Genomic DNA, 25727 nt, shown 5'->3' with positions numbered 1-25727 from the left:
CCTAATGTCATCAACAGCGTTCAGAAAATTTAAGACTCAAACCCTGCCTGTGAAAATTCTGGCTTCAGTAGCCAGGTAAACACCATGTGGGACATCTGCTAGAGAGGCAAGGAAGTAAATCACTATCTTTCTCCGTCACACTCAATTTCCCATGAGCAATGACAGATCTTTTTGTTTGTGTATTACAGTGTTTCTTTTAAATCTTGCAGCTGCATTCATACTCCTCCACGTCTGGATCAGGGATTTCTCCTCTTCCCTCTCACTGCCTGAGTATCAATAGATGGCAGAACATCTCTTTTGCTAATAGTGCTACTTTTCAGTTGTGATGCTGAGTGTGCCAGACCCTTGGTAGCTGTCAGGGACAGATGCCAGAAATATCACAGCATGGACAACTCCAGGGTGAAGCCTGTTCTGTTGCTTTACAGGAGCAGCACAGTAAAAAGTATTTTGGGAGGGGTGTTGTTTGTGTGCAGATTTGAGGACACTTTGACAGAAACAGTAAAAGGCATTCTTTAACATTAGAATGACCTCACTGCCAAACGTAACATTCCTGTCCAAAGCACTGGGCATGAAAACACAGTGCTTTCTTTTTCTTTTCAATGTAATTAAAACAAAGTGGGTTCCCCCCCCACCCCCCGACTTGTTCTTTGAAGAGTGTTTTTGTTTTGAATATCTGAAAGAATCAGGGCTGAGGCATATATCTAGCAAATAAAACAGCCTGAACAGTTTAAAAGTCTGATAAAGTTTTAAGACACTAAAAGCAGATTCCTATAAAGGAACATCCTGAGTAACACTAAATATAGATAGTTTTGCCTAGGAGAGTGCAAACACATGAACAGGTTACTGTAACACCAGTTATGAAGAAACGTAGAATCTGTCAACTTCTCTGCAGTAGCTACTCATGCAGAGGTAGCATTCTGTGATAGAAAAATATCTTTCACTGAAGGCTAAGCTGTGTTGTGACAACACTACCGCTGGTATTTAGTAGGATCTTCCTATAGTTTATTCCACAGTAACTTTTTTGCATGCTCATAATTTAAGTCTTAGCGCAATTTACCTTATGAATGAGTTTGAAAAATGGACTTTGCTTTCCAGTTTTCTCCTGGTAGAACTTCATCTCACCATTTAATCACATATGCAAACACATTTAGTAGGCAAACAGCTGTATTTAGAAACATGGTGTCTGTTCTTCAAAACCGTATTGGTTTATTATTTATTCCTACAGGATGACACATACAACAAATTACCTGCTTTTGGAGGAGTCTTTGGAGCTGGTTTCTTCTTTACTGTTGCTTCACCTAGTTTAAAAAAAAAAAAAAAAGCAAAGGTGAGCTTTGGAATGTATCAGCTTAACTGCAAAGCTTACATCCATAGCGATGCTTTGTTGGCAGTGGAAAATCTAATATGTTCTTTCAGCGTATTAAACTCAAGAATTAAAAATACTTTTTAAAAACACTTATTATCCTGAATGATCCTCAGAATATTCACAGCTGAAGCTGGAACTTTTTAAAGAATCAAAGCAATCTGCTACACATCTTCCATACTCTGTCATACTCCATTCCATATAGCAGTTTAACTGGGGTGAAAACACTGGGCCAAGATTCATCTCATACTGAATTTCTGCTCAGATTTCCAGCATAATTAATGCAGAATCATGTCAGTTAAAACTAGAGTAGTTAACACCACATACTACTCCTTACACCACTTGTGAGCTAGCAAAGAAACAGTGATACGCAGGCAGTAAACACTAGGATCACCCTTCTGCTCATCCTTTGCCCTAGGCACTTTTTGCTATATTCACAAAAGAAAGGGTCAAAACAGAATTTGAAGCCTAGGCACATAAATATTGGGAAGACAATGTTCTACAAATTGTGTATGGCAGGTAGAAAGAAAGTACAGAAGATGGGTAGGTAGAAAATGACTACTATCTATTTCTCACAAAACAGGAACTAAGGGCCACCCAATTAAATAAAAGAAACAAAAGAAGTATTTTTAAATATAGCATGCATAAGCTAAGTTCACAGACAAGTAATGTTTTGCAAGACAAAATCATAAACAGGTTCAAAAGGACAAATTCATAGGAGTTAGGTCTAGTAGTGGACATTAAATGTAACAGTCTGGATGCCTTCAAACCACTGAATTCCAGAAGTGGAGGGGTTCATTCCCTTTAGAGGACTCTCTTTTTATCTGCTGTCCTAAGCATCCTTGTCAGAGGATGGCCTCTGCTGTGAAAGGACATTTCTTATTTTCTCATGCCTAAGTAGGCAGCTTGATTGAAGTAGTTTAGCTTTTAAGATATAATTGCCTCCAACAGAGGCAGTATCTAAGTGCTTTTGCTTGCCAGACAGCAGTATATACATAGGTGCCTAGCGATAGCCATAACAGTCTCAAAAAGTTTGAATTTTTTGGTTCATTGTTTACTTAAGTTATTTCAAAGTAGCAAGACACTGAGCAGCAAAAAAATCCTCAAAAATCCACCAAACCAATAAAGACAGTCTTTTATTTTAACCTCCTTTGCTACAGCAAACTACAAGCTATGCATGACACCCAGGGAATACATCACCTGATACCCTCTGAAGGAGGAGCCATGAGTTGTGAACCCACCATAGGAGTCTAATGTTATAGCTCAAGCAACAGACAGATGTGAACGTTGATTTTAAGTTTTAGAGTCACTGGTGATAGTAACAGATGAGCTATAAATTGTTAAAAGACCAAATGCTTTAATAAATATGTAATGGTTTAGCTGTTAATACCAATGTTTATTCTGGGGAATATTTCACTATGCACTGAATACAGAAGTTCTACCACCTTCTTTTTGTAAACTTTCATTTCATAGTAAATTTCTCTCAAAGTATGCTTAGCTTTTATATACTCTGTCTTTACTGATTTTATTGGAACCAGAAACACAATACTGGAGAGGCAGGATATTCTTGCAGTACTTATGGCTGAGTCAAAAACCAAGAGTTCAGTATGTACCAAGGAAGCCTTTCTTCTATGACAGTCAGCTCAACAAAACTAGTTAAAGGTTTAGATTAGCACTTGTGAGGTGTTTATCCTAAAATAACTGGACCACCGGGGCATGAGCTAGGTATCTGTCCTGTCATGTCTTCCATGTGGGCTTAACCCTTTTTAAATTGAAACCTTCAAAGAGCACTACTGCTCATTAAAGGGACCCATTACTTTTCAGGCCACGAACGGACTGACATGTACCCGCGCTGCTGCAGTAAGTGACAGCAAATATATTTCCAGCTCTGCTTTCCTGTCCAAGCTGTTTGAGCAACAAGTGGTGTTTTCAAACCAGCTTTCCTCTTTGTCATTGTATGGTAACACCCCAAGCTGAAACTCTCATTTATTTCAGGCTGTACTCACAGTTATATGGATGAAACTACTTGTATGATCATGTGCCAGCTGGAAGGGCTGCAGAGTGGCCTATCATAGAATCACAGAATGGTTGGGGTTGGAAGGGACCTCTGGAGATCACCTCATTCACCCCGCCGCTTCAGCAAGGAAACCTAGAGCAGGAGCACAGGACTGCGTTCAGGGAGGTTTTGAATATTTCCAGGGAAGGAGAATCCACAACCTCCCTGGGCAGCCTGTTCCACTGCTCTGTCACCCTCACAGTAAAGAAGTTTTTCCTCATATACAGGTGGAACTTCCTGTGTTCCGACTTGTGCCCATTGCCCCTTGTCCTGTCATTGGGCACCACTGAAAGGAGTCTGGCCCCATCGTCCTGACACCCTCCCTCTAGATATTTATAGGTATTGATGAAATCCCCCCTCAGTCTTCTCTTCCCCAGGCTGAACAAACCCAGGCCTCTCAGCCTTTACTCATAAGAGATACTCCAGTCCCCATATCATCTTGGTAGCTCTCTGCTGGGCTCTCTCCAGTAGTTCCCTGTCTTTCTTGAACTGGGGAGTCCAGTACTGGACACAGTACTCCAGATGTGGCCTCACTAGGGTGGAGTAGAGGGGGAGGATAACCTCCCTCCACCTGCTGGCCACACTCCTTTTAATGCAGCCCAGGATACTGTTGGCCTTCTTGGCCACAAGGGCACACTGCTGGCTCAGGGTCAGCTCGCTGTCCACCAGAACGCCCAGCTCCTTCTTAACAGAGCCGGTTTCCAGTAGGTCAGCCCCCAACCTGTACTGGTGCACGGGGTTGTTCCTCGCCAGGTGCAGGACCTTGCACTTGCTCTTGTTGAATTTCATGAGGTTCCCCTCGGCCCAGCTCTCCAGCTGGTCCAGGTCTCACTGAATGGCAGCACAGCCTTCCAGTGTATCAGCCACTCCTCCCAGCTTGGTATCATCAGTGAACTTGCTGAGGATACACTCTGTCCCTTCATCCAGCTCATTGATGAATATGTTGAACGGGACTGGACCCAGCACAGACCCCCGAAGAACACCACTAGTTACAGGCCTCCAACCAGACTCTGCCCCATTGAGCATGACCCTCTGAGCTCTGCCGTTCAGCCATTTCTCAATCCACCTCACTGTCCTCTCACCTAACCCACACTTGCTAAGCATGTCCATGAGGATGTTATGGGAGACAGTGTCAAAAGTCCTGCTGGAGTTGAGGTAACCAGCATCCACTGCTCTCCCTTCATCTACCCAGGCAGTCATGCCATCGTAGAAGGCTATCAGGTTGGTCAAGCATGATCTCCCCTTGGTGAATCTATGTTGACTACTTTCTGATAACCTTCTTGTCCTCTACATGCCTGGAGATGACCTCCAGAATGAACTGTTTCATCACCTTTCTGGAGATGGAGATGAGGCTGACTGGCCTATAGTTTTGCGGGTCCTCCTTCTTGCCCTTTTTGAAGATTGGAGTGACATTTGCTTTCCTCCAGTCCTTGGGCACCTCTCCTGTCCTCCACGACCATTCAAAGATGATGGAGAGTGGCTTAGCAACAGCATCTGCCAGCTCCCTCAGCACTCCTGTGTACATCCCATCAGGGCCCATGGATTTGTGAGGGTCCAGTTTGCCTAAATCATCTCTAACCCAATCCTCCTCAACCAAGGGGAAGTCTTCCTTCTCCAGATTTTCTCTCTTACTTCTGGGGGCTGGGATGCCTGAGGGCCAGCCTTAGCAGTAAAGACTGAAGCAAAGAAGGCATTCAGTAACTCTCCCTTCTCTGCATCCTGCATTACCAGGGCACCCACCTCCTGCAGCAGTGGGCCTACAGTTTCCCATCTTTCTTTTACTACTGATGTGTTTGAAGAAGCCCTTCTTGTTGTACTTGACATCCCTGCCATCATCTTCTGTTAAACATCCCTATTAATGGAAATAATCCATCAGTTTTTCATTAGATGCATAATCCCATGCAAACTAACTCAGTTATATGTTTTAAGAACATGTAGGTATTTGTGTGTGTTTGTGTGCATGTGTGCTGTATTTGACATCAGATTATCTGCCCTTCTCTAAACTGAGAATGAAATAGCTGTTGGGTATCTCCTCGGAACTATAATAGCTTTTAGTACAACCTAAAGCAATAACATGATTTTGATTATTTCCACAGTCCATTAAGCCTGATATGAACAAAGAGCACCAACAATGAGGAAAAAGCACCATTCATCAAGTGCCATCTTAGGCTGCAGATACTATCACTATTTTTCAGAAACATCACTGCAGACAAATAGGAGGAAAGGCAAATTCCTTAATCCAGCATGATTTTCACCCAGCTATCACCTCTTGGCCTACACTGTATATTTGTTGCAGTACCTTAGTTAACAAGCAAGGTGCTGGTGCAGTCACCACACTCTCCAAATGTTTCCGTTTCACCCTGACTCTTAATATTTCAAGATTTTTCTTCCTCCTAGCTGACAATGTTGTTCTCTGTCTTTGCACAATACATGCACATTATGGATATCTATAAATTCAGATACCCGTCTCACTTTTCTCTGCCTACTACCAGCCACTCTCAGTTCATCACAGAAGGGAGGGACCCCAATAACAGAATTTGTTTATCCACAATTACAGTCAGTGACATTCAATTCTTATTGCTAAAGAACAATGGTTCTATACAGGCTAGGATGTATAATGAACCATCAGGTACTACATTTACCCTGTAAGTGGGATAAATGCATGGTCTCCCTCCTAGCCCTGGAATAACTAAGGGCTATGCTTAAGGCAGTTTAGAAGGCTCTCACCTCAATGAGGATTTTCATAGCAGCAAAGCAAAGAACATGAACCCATCACCTCATTCAGCTAGGGTACTGCTTTTTATATGTAAATACAAAATTCTTGTTTACTTTTTAGTTTCTACCCACCAAGACATTACATTCAGTTGACTGAGGATATACAGACTGTCACTGGACTTCATCAAACCATGCAGATTGCAAAGGGTTGCTCAAAAGTCTGGCTGAATATCCTGTTTTGCAGACACAAATAGCCGTGAGCAGAAATGAAAGGAAGGGGCATTGTGGAAGGGGATGAGTACAAGGATGTGTCTCTGGGTCTGTGAAGCTGATTTCTTTGGCTAATGGCATATAATCCACTGTTCTTAGATTTTCCTTAAGAATACCAGCTCATCTCATGCACCTTTTTGAAATGCAACTTCTATTTCAAAAGCTGCTGGAGACAGTTAGTGAAAAAAAAATCTAATAAGATTACCCAAAGTTGACAAGGTCAAATGATTGTTTTCATTAAAATATTTGAGCCTCTTGGAAATGTTAGTTCAAGTCTGTCTCTGCTGCTTTTTTTAAAAAAAGACAGTTTGTCTCTTTTGGTATTTACATTGAAACAGGCTGAAGCTGAAAACCAGCCTGGAAGAAAAAGGACATAATATTCCTTCCTTAAATGAATTTGCCTTCTAGGAACAACTTAATGTAAACATTATAAGGCTGGTATTTACATAACTTTATAGGCAGGTTTGCCTCTTAGAGAGCTTGTGTCTGGGGCAGGGGGACATAAACTAAAAAAGGGAAAGATCTCATACAGGCTGATAGCTGTGGGACTTTTGGTTGTGCCATTCTCTGCCCTGATGTTGAATTCATGAGAGCAGATATGTTCAGAAGCCCCAGTCTTTCTTTTTTGTTTTCCTTTTTTGGAATTTTACTAAAAATAGGCATAGCCCTCCCCTGAAATGGCTCTCTGCACAACTTGCTTTCATAAAGCATGAAGTAAAACTCTTATGGTCTGAAAAAAAACATCAGTACTCAAGACAGCATTTCCAACCAGTCTGTAATTCCTGCTGTCCTTCTTGAGGGACATGCCTAAAATTGGCTTATGTGCATGTCTTCTATGGCAATGGATTTCAGCACCTGGTAAACAAGTACAATGAATACATTAACTCCATCTACATAACGAGCAAGACATTTCCCTGCTTCTGTCTGCTTGTGGAATAGCCTCATTTGAGCTCAGGATAGGAGAAGGGCTAATGACATACTCTAATACTATAGTCACATAGGAAACTATTTTCCCCTCATACAAAACTTCTCAAGATCTCATCTTCTGAGAGGAATTAAATTGTTTTTTTCTGAGTTTCCTTTATGAGAAAATGAAAAAGAAGTTATGTCTGTAAGGTGTCAAGATATCATGGTAACAAGAATATTTATACAGGAGATGGAAAACCAAGATTCAAGTCTCTGCTCCTTCTTCCCCATCTCACTTGAATGCTTCAGACGTGTGGGATGTGACATTATGAAGTCTCTCTCTCCCACATTTAAATGAATCACAGTGTAACCTCCTTCAGACCCTTCTGGGGATAGAGATCAGGGTCTGAATCAAGATTACTGTTGTCTGTAAAGCTTTACTACTCCCTACTATACTAGAAAGCATGGAGTGAATGAGATCTAGACGTACAGAAAAAATAAAACACTTGGCCTTGTGGTCAAGGCAATTAATTATTCAGTTCTATCCTTGCTTCTGTCACAGATTTCCTTGATGGTACAAAAACTTATTACAGGTATTACTTAGCACAGACAAGATGAAACAGGAGAAAGATGATGGCTACATTTGTAGTAGAAAAAGACAACGCATCATTACTTACCAATTTATTTATATATTCACAAACCTATCCTAATTGCTACAGAGAAAAATGACAGTGACAATGCATTAGCACCAGTAGCCTGAACACTTCATCAAGGTTCGAAAGCTTAAACGCTTCTGCTTCATTGCTTCTCAAAGTGCAAATTCCTCACACTGTTTCCAAATAAGTGTTTATTATCTAAATACAATAAAATAGAAACCAACTCTGGTTTAAATTTGATGACAAGCAGAAATTAGAAAACTAAATGCCATACAAGTCACTTATTTGAGATTACGTGTTTTGGAACAGTTTTTATTTGCTTTTATTTTTTCATTAAAAACTACTGCCATTTTATTGCAACATCCCATATTTAGTTTCTAAATCATGCAGAGACTGTCCTCTAATTGAAAAAAATCCATCCTTCTCCTTCTCAAAATAAAAATAAAAATCCAGGAAATATTCTTGTGTTCCAGTCAAGAGAGAGCTAGCATATACTGGCATGCTCGGAGCTTCAATAATGCAACATAGTATGCTGAAAGTAACTCATATTTTAAAACAGCTGGGCTGGAAGAAGAAACAATTCTGTAGCAGTTTAGTAGCACAGTGCTTGAGGAATTTCTGCAATTACAGGAACTCTGAGCAGTGCAGAAGGGATCCCATATCAAACAGAGCTTACAATCAACCCAGGGCATGTGAATGCCACTAAAAGCTCTGGTAGGAGCAAGACAACGTTATTTTCTTAAACATAGATTTAGTTTTCATATTTCTCATGTCCTGCGAGAACAGCTACAATTAGATGCTAAAATGCTGTGCCCAAGTGTGTAGGAACAGCCATTTAAACTAGGTCACTACCCTGCTACCCAGTTTATTAAATAGGAAAATACTGTCAGGTCATTTAGACATTCAGGAGCTCCAAATGATTTCAGTGGGAAAAGCTGGTGTTATGTGCTTTTGCACATTAATTGAACCAATGGATTTAGGTCCCTGTTTTGTAGAGAGAAACTTTGGGCAATGCTTCGATTACATGCCTCAGGTCTGCAATTTCTAGGCAATGACTTAACTGGGAATTAATGGTGTACAGCACCTCTTCAGTTCAAGGCCATGTTGCAAAAACTGTACTCATTTTTCTCTGCATGAGACAGTCAATAAACACTTCTGTCTTCTTCTGTCAACATACAGCTATGTAGGATGGACTGTATGAAAAACACATGGAAAATACTGTTCTGTGCCAACATTAACCCAGAAAATGTCAGTATGGTGTGACCTGTAAAGTAGCCTGTCAGAGATTCAGGATGCATACCTGGCATTAGCTAAACAGCACGGAACTGGGTATCAAGGAGAAGTGATTTACACAACAAATTAGTATTTCTCTATTGTTGTCTTTACACATACAGTAACTGAATTTTCACCTGAGGCAGCAACTGACGTTCAGAGTCACCAAGTTAAATCTTACGTTGCCTTTTTACTTCAGCTAGTTTTGTTGGCCTTGTGCTACAGCTATTTACCACTGGACCTCAGTCCTGAGGAATGAAGTCAGCACCTTTCAATATGCAGAGTTTCAGAGGAATCATATCTAGGTCTTAAAAATATCTCATGGCAATTTTATTTACATATACTAAAAGAGGAAGTTTCAGCTTCTCTTAGACAAAACAAAATCTTTCCTTGAAAAAGTTTGATCAGAGGCTTCCCTGGCAATGTAACTCTTCGCGTTCCAACACACTAAGTACCTGTACTCACTGTGCAGAAAATGTCTTGGTTCTTCTTGCAACAGCCAGGAGTAGAGAAGCAAGGACCTTCTGATAAATGAATGGGACTGAGAGAACTGGTCTAAATAGCCTAACTGACCCTTAAAAGCATCTCAGACTATCCCAGGGGCCAAAGAGGACAGCAGCAGCACAGTCACCACATGACAGCTGCTACACTATGCTCTTATTTCTGCAATCAAAAGAACATCTCTGATCTGATTATTTACTTCCTTAGTAACTGATGTCTTCCTTAGAAAGTGGCAAGTTTTATACCAAGGACAGAACAATCTGACATAAAAGGAAGATTTTGAAACATGTTATATTCATCATTGCTGTGCTTCATACTATATTGATAGTAGGGAAATCAAAAAATCTAGAAGTGTTTACTGATGTAGTTATATATTATCTAAACTGGGCACATCAAGTTTAATGTTTTAATGACATTTTCTTAAAACGGTGCTTGCAGACTTGGATTCTCTGACAAGATTTTTTATTGAACAGTAAATAACAGAACTGCATGCTAATCGCTTGGCCACTGACTCATAATTTTTCTGTGGTAATTAAAATGCTTAGAATCCCACCCACTATGGAAAAGAATATATAAAGTGATAAGGAGTTCTGTGTGATGTATTTATGTTTGTGACATGCTGCTTCAGAGATGCCACTGTTCAGCATTGCATTGAAGTACAAACAACGTTAAGAAATCAGATTTGGGAAGTTAACAGTGCAGCCTTCCAGAAGATTTGATCTGGGCAGTGTCAGTAAAGACATTTTATTAACAACTGTCAGCAAGAGGATGCATCATTACTTAACCAAAAATGTGTTTGACAGGAAATCAAACAAACTTTATACAGTAGTAGATATAAAAGACTTATATCAGCAAGATAAATACTGTAATGAATTTTTGGCCCCTTTCCTTGAAGGTGTGTGGAGGAAGTTCTTTTCTGTGACATAACTTTATATTTAACTGAGCAGAAGAACTTGTATTTGTGCAATCAAACTCTGTGCTTTGATTTAGGAAGTTTATTTCCTAAAGCATTAGAAGTTTCTTCCTACTATAGTAAAGCTATATTTCTCTGTTCAGCCTTGGTGAAGTTGAAGAAATAGCATCTAACTGTTGTAGTATGCCTTTTCCCCCAATACACCTTGACAAAAAAACTTTGAAAAAAAAAATCTGCCTTTTGGAACACTCACGATTTAGGTAAATTTTTGGGATGTGGCATGCAAACTACTCACAAGGCTGAGGATCAAGAAAGTTGGGTTCTAGGCCTGCAAATAAATGTGTGATCTTGGGCTAAGTGCTCAAGCTATGATTTACTGCTGTTTTGGTCCTCAATGTAACACACATTAAGGAGGATAAAATTTTAGGAAGTGTGGAATAGTAATAGATTTTTTTAAGAAAGAGAATATTTTATTTATACACCATCAAATCCTTATTTACTCTTACAAATATAGAGCAGCACTTTGATTATTTTCCACAGTTTATTGGCCAAAAAAAATTTCTTTAATAGGGACTGAAGATTTCACAGGTGGCCTTGGTAATTTAAATAAGCAATTCCCTTTAAGCCTAATGTGAAGTAACTTTTAATTTCAATGGGAATTGGGTGTGCAAATCCCTTTACAGTGGATGCTTTCAAAGGTCCCTAGAGAAATGTTCAAGTGGTGAGAATTTTTTAGCTTAGTACTTCTGCTGCAGGGTTATGTCAAATTAGAAGACCCTTATATTATGCACTGATTGTTCTGGCATAGCATGGATTCTGCAATATGATAAATAATGAAAGGTTCCAATTTTCCACTGCCTCTTCTAGTCTTTTATATCTGCACAGAAGAAACATAACACTTTCTTATTCTAACTCTAGCATTTCACATCCACCTAGCAAAGACACAAATGACAAAGCCTGAGCCAGTACAGTCAGTGAAGAATGAACCAATTCCAACATTAAAAAAGGAGGTGACCTTCCTCCATTCTTCCTCAGGATTGATTTCACCCAGATTCAAACCTGGATCTATTTGTTATTTTCAGAAACATTATTATTTATTCTATTTATCATTGCAGAGTTGCATGCTGCAGAGTCATAATCATTACTAAACTCTGATGATAGAATATTAATTGTAGGCAAAAAGAAATACATAATAATTTTCCTGATTTGCTAGAATGGGATCAATCTTTCTGCACATAAACACTGCAAGCATCTATTCAGAGATATTGTTAAACACTGAATGCTACAAAGCTGCCTTCATAGATGTTTTTCTGAGAATAAGTGCTTATTCTAAACCAGAGTCTAGTATGTGTTGCATTTCAAGAGTTAATGCCCAAAATTTCACTTACTATTGGATTTCTGTAGCTTACAAAACCCAAGCTTCCAGTAATAAAATAATGTCAGAATGAGTAGTCAAATGACCTGGGTCAGCAACTGTTCTCACAGTGAGAGAAATTCTACAGATTAACGTCCTGACAACATTCATTCTCTTTCACAAAAAGACATTTATTGATCTTTGCTTTCAGGTCAGGAGCTAAAAGTTAACTACTTTCCTGAAGTTTTCTACTAGGGCAAAAAACAATGATCACTTATAATTTATCTGAAGGGAGAAAAGGTTGACATAGCTGCTAACCATGAAATTTGGCTTGCACTTTCTTACAGAAAATGGAAAATATGGATTTTTTTTCCCCATAGAAGTATTTCTAAAAGTGACAGAGGCTATATTGCTTCTGTACCCCATACGGTATATACTGTTGTGACTGAATTCACTACTCAAAATTCAGAATTTATTCAGTGGGATTATGAGGAATTATTTTTCTCTATTTCTTCAATATCATTCCTTACACTCTGCTTGACATTAGGACTGTTGGTAAGCTGATGTGGCAACAAAGACGAGAGGAGATCAGAGTAAAAATTTATCTCCTTATTAGATTGAGGCATCTTACTTCACAGTCATTCTTTATTAGCCTTCTTTTCAAGAGAAATACAGTAAAGATGCACAAATATCTGACTTGTTAAGCCCATTCTCTTTCAGGTAAGGAACTTTAAAATCTCTACATTTGAAAGGAATTTCAGTTTAAATTGAAACTGTGAAGTCTACTAGATCAGTTTTGTATATTTTGCCCCCAACAAACGTATAAATATAACACTCATTTTGGGCAAACAAATACCCATGGTCCTCAGAGACTGAGGCTGAGACGTTAAAAACCACCTGTGGAATCTCTGCAGCCAAATCCTTTTAAAATTAAATATGTATTTTTCTAAAGTTTTCCAAAAGCTCATCTAAAGCCCAGCTTCCTGACATTCTCTCTGGTTACCTTGATGTTTTCAGTGCAACAGGAAACTCTGAAGCCAGAGCTGCTAGCTTCTGTTTTGCTACCTATACCCAATTTCCACTAAAATCAACAGCAAGACAAGTGGTGATTTCAGCAGGATGTGGATCAGGTCATATATTCTCATCTTTAGACTTAGTTCCCAACTCACACTTTCTCCTGGGAAAGCTGCAATTGATAACACTGCTGGGAGGATCAGAGGAAATGTATGTGCATGCCTAGAAAACACTATTCAAAACACTATCCCATGGAGCTTTAAATGGCTTTAAAACTTTCTTTTCTATTGACGTTCAAGAACAAAATGATTGTTCTTAATTGCTATTATTTACAGCATTTGAAGCTCTGGTGCAGAGGTGGAGCATGTGGGTGTGACCCTTCCCACACCCCAAAATGATTGGCTGGAGGGAAAGTTATAATGCTCAGGCAGCAACTCAGGAACAGCTGCAGCCCAGGTTGTAGCTCTATGTAAGTCAACAATTCCAGGAGCACAATTATTACCTGTGATCATCAATCAGCACAAAACTGCACTGAGTCCTTATGAAAGCAGCTAAAAATGTTCCATGCTGGAAATCATATTATAGTATCTTTCACGTTTTTTAAGAGATTGAAGAGATATTTGTATCCCATGAACACTTAATTTCAAAAGCAGTAGCGGTATTAGGAATTTCTAAACTGACATTATTGAGCTGCCTTTAGCATTTGAAGTTTCCCCTTAATCAAATGCATGTATGCAGAGTAGCAAACATGGGAATGTATAGCTGATTTGTTATTTCAGAAAGCATTAAAAGCAAGTAAAGAATTTAGGCTTAGAACAAGGAATGTAAAATTCACCAAACCACTCCCCATGGTCATGGAAAAAGAGGCAGATTATGCTACAGGACATTTCAGTCAAGATACCTCGCCTACCAATGGTAAGAGAGTATATTGTCTACACAGGAGACAACACGACTTGAAACAAACTACTTGAGAATTCCTCCGCTCTTTGGGAGGCAGCCAAAAATAAATCCATGTCATAAGTTTATTGCACCATTATGGAAAACTAGGAATAGAGTGAGCTAGGTCTGAACTCACAGTTTCAGCACTTATTTCTAATCCCCACAAGGGCAAAACTCATTTCACATGACTTATGTGCAAGCGTTAAAGAAACAGCACAAGCTTCTGATACTATGCCTGCAAACAGAAGGGAATGACCACAGAATCCCAAAGCACTTTTGTTTCCAGTGAAAAGGAAATAATCAAATTCATTGTCACTTACTCTCTGTTGGCAGCACAGGGGGAAGTGTGGTCTTAGGCTTCTTGGTCTTCTTGTCAGTAGGCTTTGAGGTCTTTGCGGATGAGGCATCTGCAATCAAAACAAATAATAAAATACAAATCCTATTTAAAAGTCAATAATGAAAAGCTGCCTATTAACATCAGCTTGCTTTAGACCTTTCTGCAAAGTTAGATGAAATTGCTGTCCTTTGGGTTTTTAAGAAGGGTTTTCTGCACAGTCTTGCTGAAGAATACCACATTCTAGAAGGAGGGAGCAGAGAGGGAGAAGCCCTCTATGAAAGCAACTGCACTGACAACCCATGAAAGCAACCAGATAAGAGGCACCATCTAAGCTCATAGGTCTATTTTAACTGAATAGAACAAAGTACAGTGTGCACAAAGCTGCTTTAGACAGTGCACGGAAGAGGGAAACAAAGGCATATTTGAGGCATCATTTAATCCAAAAGAATCTCTTGCCATGTCATTCTTCTGTTCCATTGTCTATGTGATCTGTATAGATAAACACATTTTGAAAAGTAGCATTTCCTTTATATGTTTAAGTCTTTTCAAGGAAGTATCATTACACGTTGGTTCATTCGTAAAGAAAAATGGCAAAAGGGACACCACAGGATTCAAGTTTGATGGATTTCATTACTGTCAAGATTGCACAGCTCATACTCAGCACTGCAGGCTCCATCAACAGCTGAGAGTCAATACAAGCTCTCTTCCATGTGTATCCCATATGACATAGACATATATAACTAGAAGGTGCAACCTTTTTTTCAGCAAAGTTTTTAAGCACGTCGTATCATGCAAATCCTAATGAGCTCCATGTGTTAGAGTGTTTGATCCTGACATTCTTCTTTGGAAGAAAGATCCCAAACCTGGATTATGATCTCAGCAATAGCTGTATCAATTTATAGCTTTCAAATATTCAGCTTTCAGAGGCTTTGTGCATGAGATAGCTGTTTGAAATTTAGTTACCAGATAAAAGGTAACATTAATGTTATGGAACCACCTATTTCAGTCACCTACTTCTAGGTGCCAGAACATGAAAGTTGGTCTCTAAATTTCCTAAAAAGTTAAGAGGAGAAGACAGAATCTCCCAGAAAATAGTCCTCCAATCCGATTTTAGTCCATGGGGCCAAAAGGAATATAATGATATTCATGGTTATATTTTTGAGTCTAAAAACCAGCATCTGTGATGCTGACAGCAGACTGAGTAGAAGGGAGCAATTTTAATTGTTGTTTTAGATTGCAATTCTAATTTAAAAATAACAGTCATCCCCTCTGCCAGTCACAGACATGGGATATCAAATGGCGTCTCTCCTAAATAGCTGGAGTTTGCTGTAGTGCCATTCCTCAAAAATCTCTCCTCATCCATACAAAGCAGTATGCCAGTAGGGAATGGAAAAGAGGGATGAGGCAGCCAGTATCAACGTAAGGAATGTGGTCATTCTGGTGTCCAATATTACATGAGCATATAGCTCCTAACACCATGGGTGCCACTACCAGGGTGAGCCAGACAGCTGATGTAATGCTATTCATGTCATCATGCAATGAACATGTCATGAACTGACAGCCTCCTGTGATCACGGCTTTACAAAGCCAAATTCTGCCTCCAGCCTCCTTGAATATGTATCACCCAGCAGGGAATTGGAAGTGGGAAATATACTAAGGGAGGCTTCAGGAAGAAAGGAAAGTACTTGAAGGAGATCGGAAGACAAAGTCAAAGGAAAAAACACATAGGTGACTGCGATGTTTAAAAGATGCTAGGGCAGGTCTGGAGAACTACTGTGTGCTAAGCCCTTGATGATTTGATCCCTTCGCCCTCTGCATCTGTGGTAGTTAAGGTGTTACAGGGTACTAGATTTTGCTTAAGGACTCTTCTTGATAGTCTTCTTTAAACTTCAGTGCTGGTAAAATGTATTACTTTAAATTATAGAAATATAAACAATAGCCTATCAAATATCTAAACCAGACTACCATAGTGTCATGGAAGGTGCCATTACAGGAACCAATAGAATTAATTATAATTATGTATAATTAATTCTTTTTCCAGCTATATGAAGACTGACCCTTACTGATGGAGTTACAGGATCATGTTCTTTCCTTGCGTCTGCTACATTAGGAAAACAAATAATAGTTTTCTTTTCAGACCTCCTGCCCCACATACCACATCTGCAACACAGTTGTGAAGGCTTAGTATCCAAGATCTTTGTTACTGGGATTGTTGTTCAGTTTTGTGTTCTTTTTAGTTACAGTGGAAGTTTTAAGGAAGGGCTTTCCCATATCCAGCAAAGTACTTACCTTCTACCAGCACTTTGCAAGCACATTCAGCTTTTCCTGCTGCATTCTCAGCTATGCATTTGTATTCGCCCCCATCTTCAGGCATGGCCTTCTCAATGGTAAGTGAACACAGTGTCCCTAATACAAAGGAAGGAGAGATCAAATGCATGTTATGCTGCAGTTCACAAAATCCTTAGTGCTATTAAGGAACAGAATGCATCAAATGATCCAATCCTTTACTACAGGTGATCACTGCTAGAAAAAGATGTTTTGTCCTTAAAAATTCAACATCAGAATTGGAACCTTATTAACGCCAAATAAAATAAAAACACATTGATAGATAAATTAAATCTTATTGCTGTTCCGTAGGATACTCAAAGCTGTCCCTGCAGCCCTAAAGTGGTTAATAGATGAGGGTAGAGAAGTCCTAGAGCAGAATCTCTGCTGTTCTTTGTCTTGTAGCAGGGAGAAGTCGTCCTCACTCCAATGATCTTTTCCCAAAAGTGCTAGTAGTGTAGGACTGAAAATAAGAGGGCTTCTGTCAAGTGACCATCTGCAATATTTTGATTCAGCCTTATCTCTAGCACTCCCATGAGCATCCGCATGTGAAAATAGAACTTCAACTTAGTGTCCAAGTTTAAAAATGACGCTGAGAGCCATTTTCTTTTTGTTTTAATTACTCAGAGAACAAATGTCTAATATTGTAAAACATGTGTTAGAAAGTCCAATATATCAGTGGCAATCAAATATGTCACTGCAACAAATCCATTTCCTTTCAAACAAAAAAAGCAAAATTTGACTTCATTGGGTTTGCAGAAACAGGATGTAACATAAACTCTGTAGTTACCAAGGGAAGCGTGGTATGACCCAAGGGAAATATATTTCCTCTTAAAAAATAAAACTCTGTGAACCAAAACAGAAGCTGTTCCCAGTAGTTGGGGAATAAGGAAGGAGAACTGTGGTTTACCTAATCCCTTACGCTCACTTGCACTGTTTGGAACCACAAGTATTTTGCTCCCTGCGGAGAATCCCAATTAAAACACGCCAGACTTTCTCCTTCCAAATACCCCTTATTAAATGAGGGTGAAGTGTGAGCTTACTTTCTCCTTGCTCACTGGAAAGCCTGGCCTGTCTCCTAAACGCAGCCTGAGACATTGCACTTCCACCTATCGCTGTTAGCTTTTCCAGAATGCCTCAATCCTCCACTTACTTCAGCTGCAGTAATACCTCCCTTCCCCCCTCCGTTTACCTTTCTCACATTCTCTCCTAACTAATGGCAAGATTGGATAGAGAATCTTTTTTAGACATTTCCTGTGTCCTAAGACACAAGGAAATTTCCCAGCATCTCTTGCTATGTGCCACTTTTCTCTCTATGTTAACTGGAGGCTGCCTTCTGCCTTCCAGGGTGCCTGATCCCAGGGTCTCCATCAAATATATCTCTTGTGATGTGGGAGATGGCACAGGCACAGGTGACACTGGTCCTTGAAAAGGACCTTGAAAAGAACACCCCTCTATCAGAAGAACTTTGAGAGTTTACTGGCTCCTCTTGGAGACTAGACCTCAGTTCTGACATGGCAATTACGCTTTTGGCAGTCGGATTTTCCTTCATTGTAAAACTGAATGTTATTATTCCAGACAAATCATATAGAAACATTCAAATGGTTCCCAACAAATCTAGTTTGCCAGACACACACAAGGGTTAGAAGAAAATAAATTTTTCCCACCTCCTCATCCTCCACAAAATCAAGAAGCTCTAAATAATGACAATTTCCCCCCTGAGAAACAATGTGAAAACTATCTCAGAAGACAACTGACCCCTCACTCACATGTGCTGTGCTCAGCCGACCACAGGGTGAAAAGAAAAGCCACATGAATTCCCTGAGGCAGCTTATCTCCATAAGTCAGGCTGAGCCAAAAATGCCAGGAGCTGCAGTTCCATTCCAAATGGAGGACGGACACTAGAAAAGTATTCTTGCAGGCGTCTAGCAAATATAAATTCACGTGTTTCTGCTGTTTAAAGAGACAACTGGAGAGCAAGCCAAAGATAACTTCCAGTCTAAGAATGTGTATAAACCTATATAACACGATTAGAAAAGATCACACATTAGAACCTAAAAATGCTATTGCAAAAGAACATAAACTGTGGAACAAAGACACATACATATGGAGATCTCTGGTCACCTTACTGCAGGGAAGGAGTCTGGCTTGTAAGGATAACTGGATTGTTAAGGTATGGGAACAAAGCAGCATTTACATTAGTTTTTGCTGCAGTTGTCCTCAACAACCTGCTCAAAAGCCCTTCCTCACCTGCATGCTAATCAGCTCATTGAAGACTAACATGGCATACGGCCACTCCTCACCACTCATACTGTTGCAATGTCGTCCGTACAGCATACTGCAGCAATATAAGTTAACATATTATGAGAAACACTTCCTTGTGCAGCATATACAAACAGAATCATCCCACCCTAACAATAAGTAATTCCCCACACTTATACTAAAATCTAGACACAAAACCTTGGGTTTTCTCATGATGATCCTCGACTTGCCATGTGCATTCAGCGCTTTGTTAGTTTTGCTTCTAGAATCTAGGCCTGGCCAGGCTACATGGCAGGGGTCTGATCAAAGCTGCATTTGGTTTATTCCACTGGAAGCAGAGTCCCCATGAAATAATGTCAGTCTTACTCATTCTAAAAGAATATTTATGTGTGTTGAATTTTAATGAAGTTATTTTGTGAGGAGGATGAAGGAAATCTGTTTCTTCAAGGGCTACATCCTTTTTCTCCTGACTTCCACCTCCCTGCAGTAATAATCTGTATCCTGTTTCCCTCCAATTCTCCATGCCCCCCAGCAACTACACTGGAACAGCACATACAAAGTACATGGGGATTGCTGGGCTTGTTGCTACCACCAGATGCAATGGTGGTATTCTGCCCTCAGTGGAGGAGTGAAGGGGAAATGAGATAATTTGGGTCATTCTCCTTTATTTAGCCACTAGTTTTCATGAAACCGTGGACTACTAGGACTAAATGTGAAATTGGCCAATGGTTCAAAAAAGTATTAGCCAGTCTGGGTCAGGAGTGTAAGGGGAGGCTGAGAGACCACATGGGTGTAGAAGCCTAATTTTCTTAGAAAACGAAAGAAAAAACCCCAAACAGGCAAAATTTGATGACATTTCATAAGGACAGGAAACTCCCCAATAGGCCCGTATTCTGTGATCTAGAGCTACAGTCAATTCCCGGGGCCAGAAGGCCAAATGTCTTTCAATGAAGTATTTGGTATTTCCTCTGCAAAAACTCTTCATGACCTGAAACAAGCTTATTTTCTCATAACTGCAAGAAAGCCCAGACTGGTTACTCCAGTTGGGTATTCTGAATCCTGGCACTTCACTAATCCCAGTCAACTAAAAGAATTTGCTACCAATTTTGTCCCCTCGCCCCTCCACCTGGGGGGAACCAGCCCATGGACAGTCTTTAAAACACAGTCACAAAGGGTAGGATTGGAGTAAACGTGAATACTGGGATCTTCCACTTAGACATTGGATCTGGTGCAGCTCTAGAAAAGACCTGAACATCCACAGAAGCTGACAGTTTACTGAAGGCTTTGGTTTAGATACACAAAGCCTTTCCCTTGCATTTTGAGCTATTAAAGGATTTTCTGACTTGCTCAAAAATAGTGCAAGCCAGTTTAAAATATCTCTAGGCTTCTGCATTCTTTCCATGAAACTCCACAGAACATCAACTTCAGATATAAAACAAATACACAAACCAACAAAAACCAGCTCCTGAGTCTAATTCCCCACACTGGCATCTAGCTGGCCAACCTCCTGACTCCTATACGTGATGCAGACTGAAGTTTATGTCTTTCTCATTTGTATCCCGTGGGATAAAGAACTACTGTGGAGTATTTAGGTAATATTAATAAATACTAGGCCATGAGAAATTGTGCCTAGGAGTCATAAAAAATTCATTAAGGAACTTGTCAGCCCACTGGTGCTAATTTTCTAATAAATCACAAATTGTCTGGGAAAGTGCAGATACGTCCTAGTGTCACAGTCATGTTTAAAAATGGCAAGTGGGTTGACCTGGAAAATATTGACTACAGTTACAATGACAACAGGCAAAGTAGTGAAAAAAACTCACATGAGTTTCCCAGAAGAAAAAACGTCAAATTGAATTATTGCTAATTGATTGACTTTTAAGGAAACCAATGTAAGAAAACTACTTTCCGTATTCATGAGATCACACATTTAACTGACAAAAGTATCTGTGTCAAGGTAATTTTCTTAGTCTTTACTGAAATATTTGTGCTATCTCACATTATTCTGCTTGCAATTAAAGCTATATTACTATATTAATGTTGTCAATGATAGGAAGAGTTAGACCTGCCAAAATAAAGATGTCATGAAGAAGCTGACAATAGGAAATCATTACTTGGTATGTTTCCAGTGGATTTCCTCTGTGATCAGACTAGGACCAAAGATATTAAAATTTTAATCTGTGATGTAGAAGTATTCATAAATTCATGTTGATAAACTTACAGATGATAGAAAGAATGTTGGAAAGGGAAAAGATAGAAAGAGGGATAAAACAGGGCACTCTCAAAAAAATCTCATTTACTTGTTAACCTATTCACTCAAAGAAAATAGGGCTTAAGACAGTGAAATAAGAAGCATCCATGGACAGCAAGGGATGCGCTATTTTCAGAAGACTTAAAGGTTTAATACAGAAGTAACCAACATGAGCTCCACTGTTGTGAGGTAGAAACAGGACCAATGACCTCCAGTAAGCACAGCAACAGGAAGGTACCTCCCTCTCACTGATGCTGACACCTACATACAGTTCTGCTGCCTATTTTCTAAACAGGAAAGTAAACCAACAAACAGCAACTGAAGAGGAGGTATTCAAAAGAAAAACAAAACAACCCAAGCCTCCAAGGGTTGAATAAAGTGCATTATGGAGAGAAAGATAGTAAGAACTTGACTTGTCAGGTTTCAAAACAGAGATAGAGATGTATCTTGATTACAGAGTCAAAGCCATTCTATCAAGTACAAATGGGCTCTTTAGCTTAGCAGAGAAAGGAAACAAGTGTATGGAAGAAAAAAACAGATAAATTCAGATTAGAAATAAGACATTGCTTTGTTTCTTTATTTAAAAACAAAACACTTACAGAAAGAAATATACACTGCAGTAAATTACCAGTGATTATAGCAAATCTCTCTTTTCCTATATTTAAACCTACGCTACATGCATTTCTGGAAGAAGGAAGATTCAGACAAAAATGTCAATACAGAGGGAAATTTTGTGGCATGTGACAAACATGGAGTTGTGTCAGAACTGATGCTCAGATGATCTGTTTAGCCTTAAACTTTCTGAAGAAGCTTTTTTCGAGCTGCAGAATCCATTTACTTTCAGCAGTATGTAGATTGTGTTAATTACACACCAAACCCTTACTCAAAGTTAATTAAAAAGAAATAAAAAAATGTCATGGCAGATCCTAGTTAGACTGACAGGCACAGACTTACACAACTGATAGGAAGATTTAGGAGTTATGTTAAGTCACAAGAAAGTTTTTAAGGCATTATTGCTAACAAGATTACTAACTCTTTATGCTGCCAAGACGCTTAGGAAGAAAAAAATGCTGTCTTACACAAAGCAATACAAACTCTGGGCATTTTCTAAGCTACACCATCACTGCTACATCAGCCTGTATTAAGCAGTTCCTCTTCAATCCGTATAGTTACTTTGTACTAAATCTAGAAAAAAAAAAAAAAAAAAAAGCAGAGAAAGCTGATTTTAAAAATGGCAAGTTTGCCAGTTTTGACTTATATTCACTGTGCACCTCAATTCTCCAGTCTAGTAAGGATGTCAGCTTCCAAACCCCTTTCACTGTTGTCTTCTAGAACAACCTTTGTTACTGTGCAAAAGTTTTCTCTCTGGATTTTCTATCCAAGAGTGAGTCACATAGCAGGACACTAGCACAGGGCACTGCTGTGCCAACTACTATACAAATATAAAACAAAATGGTTCCTGCTCTAAAGAGTTCACCGTGTGAGGAAGCTTGTTCTACTCAGTCCTTATATGTCTAACTCCACTGTAATGTCTGCTAGAGCCTTCTTAAAAACTTTTTTCTAAACAAAAAGCTCCCCATAACTTCAAACAAAGAACTCACATATTAATATCAGCTGCCTCTTAACCATACACCATCTAACCTGCCTATAAAAATGCGTAATGCTGTAATTTATGAGTACCCTCTTTTCTTTGTTTGTTACAGTTACCATTTATTTTGAGATTTCACAGGCAAAACCCACATTAATATCTATCCCAGGAATGTAGATAACTGCACTCTGACAAGTGTTTAAAAGAATATAAAATCAAACCCTTTATTAACTCCTACCAGGTCAGACATGTTCATAAAAGACAAATGGTCTAAGAGCTCACTTTGTCATACTTTAAGCAACAAACCACTCATGTCAAACAACTGACACAATACTATTTGGGGAATTATTAAAAGAAATGGAGAAACAAGTAATGGAAATGTAAAATGGAAGGAATTTGATTGTTCCTAGCTATGTTGTGATTGTGACATTCAGTATAATGCTGCCCAGATTCTGACTTCTAAGTGCTAATGTAAACTTAACCCTGGAATAATAGAATACATTGCAAGCCCTAGATTAAGTACTAGAATAGAGCACAAATACTGCGTAAATATGCCTGAAGATGAAGGCCTTTTCTGGAGAAGGATTTAATTTTTGCTTTGCCAAAGACCTTACCAATCAGGGATTATTCCAGTCCTGGTGTTTGAATTTGGGCTTCTCCGATGTTACAAAAGTGGGGCTAACATTCCCCCTTCTCTTACATGCTAATGGATAAACTGCCTTGGACAGGCAAGATAGTGTTAGCCTCTTCATACACAGAGGAGGCGTGTGTATAGAGTTGTTTCTAATAGGTAGAAGACCTTACTATCAGCTAGGACAAATATGCCAAGGAAAGTTACTTTCAGTGAGTGACTACGTAAAGGGATTGGTTAGTTTGTCTATCCTGTGAACTTGTTACACACAAGTATGCTTTTAAGTCTGCACTTCCTGGCCAAATATGCCACTTGTTTTATCAGATGGGCATCTTCCTGAAACTGGATTTGACGTATTTATCTTCACAATGTATTTGGCACCAGGACATAAGCAAACTGCTATCTCTTTTGCTTTCTGGCCATCACAGAACAGGTTAATTTAATTTCCAAAAGACAAATACATGGCATGCTGCAGGTTCATGTGTTACATTGAACAGTTCATGGGCCAGTGGCCCATACTAACTAAGATGGGCTTGTAGTATGATAAGAAGCAGATAGACATGTCTCACTCTAGACAGAGGATTTTCCAGTATCCAACTCACTAAGAACAAGTAAGTTATTCTTTTGTGAGATACCTCTGGAAACTTTTCCATACATCAGAACCACTGGTCACTACCAAATGTTACAGCCGCACAAAGCCAGTTGGTGAAATAGCTAAAATCAGACCCGGTCTATGCACTTCCACAATGGATTTTGTTGCTGAACACAAGCCGAGCAAGGTCATACCAAAGAAATAAAAAATGGCTTTGCAAGATCTAAGCCCATTAATGTGAGCTAGGTCTGTTTGCTCTAAATTCCTCTCCTTCCTCACAGCCTCAACTTTCTTTCAGCTGAGGATGACTCTAGGGGATTATCTCCAGAGCCAATTAAATGAAGCTCCAAGGTTGGCCAAAGGCACTGCTGCTGAGGGACATGACACCTGAAGGCGTGAAGAAGCTCCCTTTTCAGCGTTTGCAGCAAAAGATGGAATCTGGGATTTTGTCACTGGGCAGCTGAGTTCTGCACCCAGTTTTATTGCTGCTGTCTATGTTTAAAGCTGCTCCAAACACTTTCTGTGAGACTAATCCATACAGTTTCTCTAGTGAACAGTATTTCCTGATGTTCATCCTGAATTTGTTATTTCTCAATTCTAGTCTGTAGCTCTAATTATTCCTTCCCTTCCCTTGGTTCCTCCAACTATTTATGTGTTCCTAATTAGGGGAAAAGAGAAAAATCAATCTCTCAGAAAATTGGAACTTACTTAAAGTGAGTGTCACGCATACCTAGTTAATTACTTAACAGTTGGCATGAAAGCGTCTCACAGCAGGAGAGCAGCAACACATTGTTCTCCAAGTGCCAAAGCTAGCAGGTACTGTCAGGAAAAAACCTAAATTGACCATCGTGCAATGCATCCCCTCAGTGTACCAGAGGGTATGTAATAAGGTTAAAAAAATTAATTCTAATCTGTATTCCATTTTTTTCCATTAAAGGAGAAAACTGTAGCATTTACTTCCCTGTGTAGTATTTCTTTCAAAGATCCTCTGTAAATATGTACAAAAGAAAGCATAACTTTGAAGTACCAATAATACTGACTACCTAGGCATGATACTGGTGTAATCATGCAGCTACAACTGAAACATAAGGACAGTTTCTTCACCCCCTGCAAGAAGCTGTCCTGAAATGGTGGATTCCTTATCCAGTGGTGACTTTCATTCCTTACCTCAACGGAAAGCACTGCTAAGGTCTGACATGCTGACAAAATGCCAGCTCTGGGGTGTCATGACCAAAAGTGTCACCTAACCCAGACAAACTGGGTGGGATAAGTCACATGCCCTGCTCAGACAGGGCATTTCTGTGCATGAGGATAACTGCACTGTAAATACTAGTACACTGGATTTTCAGCTCCACAGTAGCATTTGATAAAGTGAACATGAGTTGGGGGATTATAACAGTCAATTACTCAGGCTATCTCAGTCAAGAACACAGCTTTCTGCAGCATGGCAACACTAAAGCTTCAGTACTTTAGAAGGCTCCACCATAGAAGCTTTGATACAGAGATGCTGTCATCTGATGTACTTTGACAGGAGACATGAAACTTTGAGATGCATCATTTCTTTTCACCCTGAGAAACTCCAAGAAAACCCTTGAAATCTTGCTTCCAGTGTAGGGCTGATGAAATTGCAGTTTCCCACCTTCCTGATCCTGTCAGCCCTTTTTACAAGAGTGGCATTTCCCCCAGTCAACTTTTTCTCATGTATGTGACAGTTATCCCTATTCTATACAGTCCCCTCAGGTGAAAATCATCACGTACCCATAAATAAAATTTTTATGCTAC

The 25727-nt window shown here is 39.5% G+C and overlaps 1 protein-coding gene across 5 annotated transcripts in view; it reads right to left on the bottom strand.

The window, feature by feature from the left end:
- MYLK (myosin light chain kinase) overlaps nucleotides 1-25727 on the bottom strand; it is a 224580-nt gene that overhangs the window by 50159 nt on the left and 148694 nt on the right. For all 5 annotated transcript variants that reach the window (XM_075093019.1, XM_075093022.1, XM_075093020.1 and 2 more), the window contains 3 exons: nucleotides 16586-16702; nucleotides 14280-14366; nucleotides 1248-1298 (listed from right to left, as the gene is read on the bottom strand). In XM_075093019.1, the coding sequence (XP_074949120.1) occupies nucleotides 1248-1298; nucleotides 14280-14366; nucleotides 16586-16702 (255 nt within the window). The remainder of the gene's footprint in view (nucleotides 1-1247; nucleotides 1299-14279; nucleotides 14367-16585; nucleotides 16703-25727) is intronic.

The sequence above is a fragment of the Phalacrocorax aristotelis genome, chromosome 5 (assembly GCF_949628215.1).
Source record: "Phalacrocorax aristotelis chromosome 5, bGulAri2.1, whole genome shotgun sequence".
NCBI lineage: Eukaryota > Metazoa > Chordata > Aves > Suliformes > Phalacrocoracidae > Phalacrocorax > Phalacrocorax aristotelis.
Note: the sequence above shows the minus strand (reverse complement) of the source record. Positions and strands in the feature narration are given on the sequence as shown.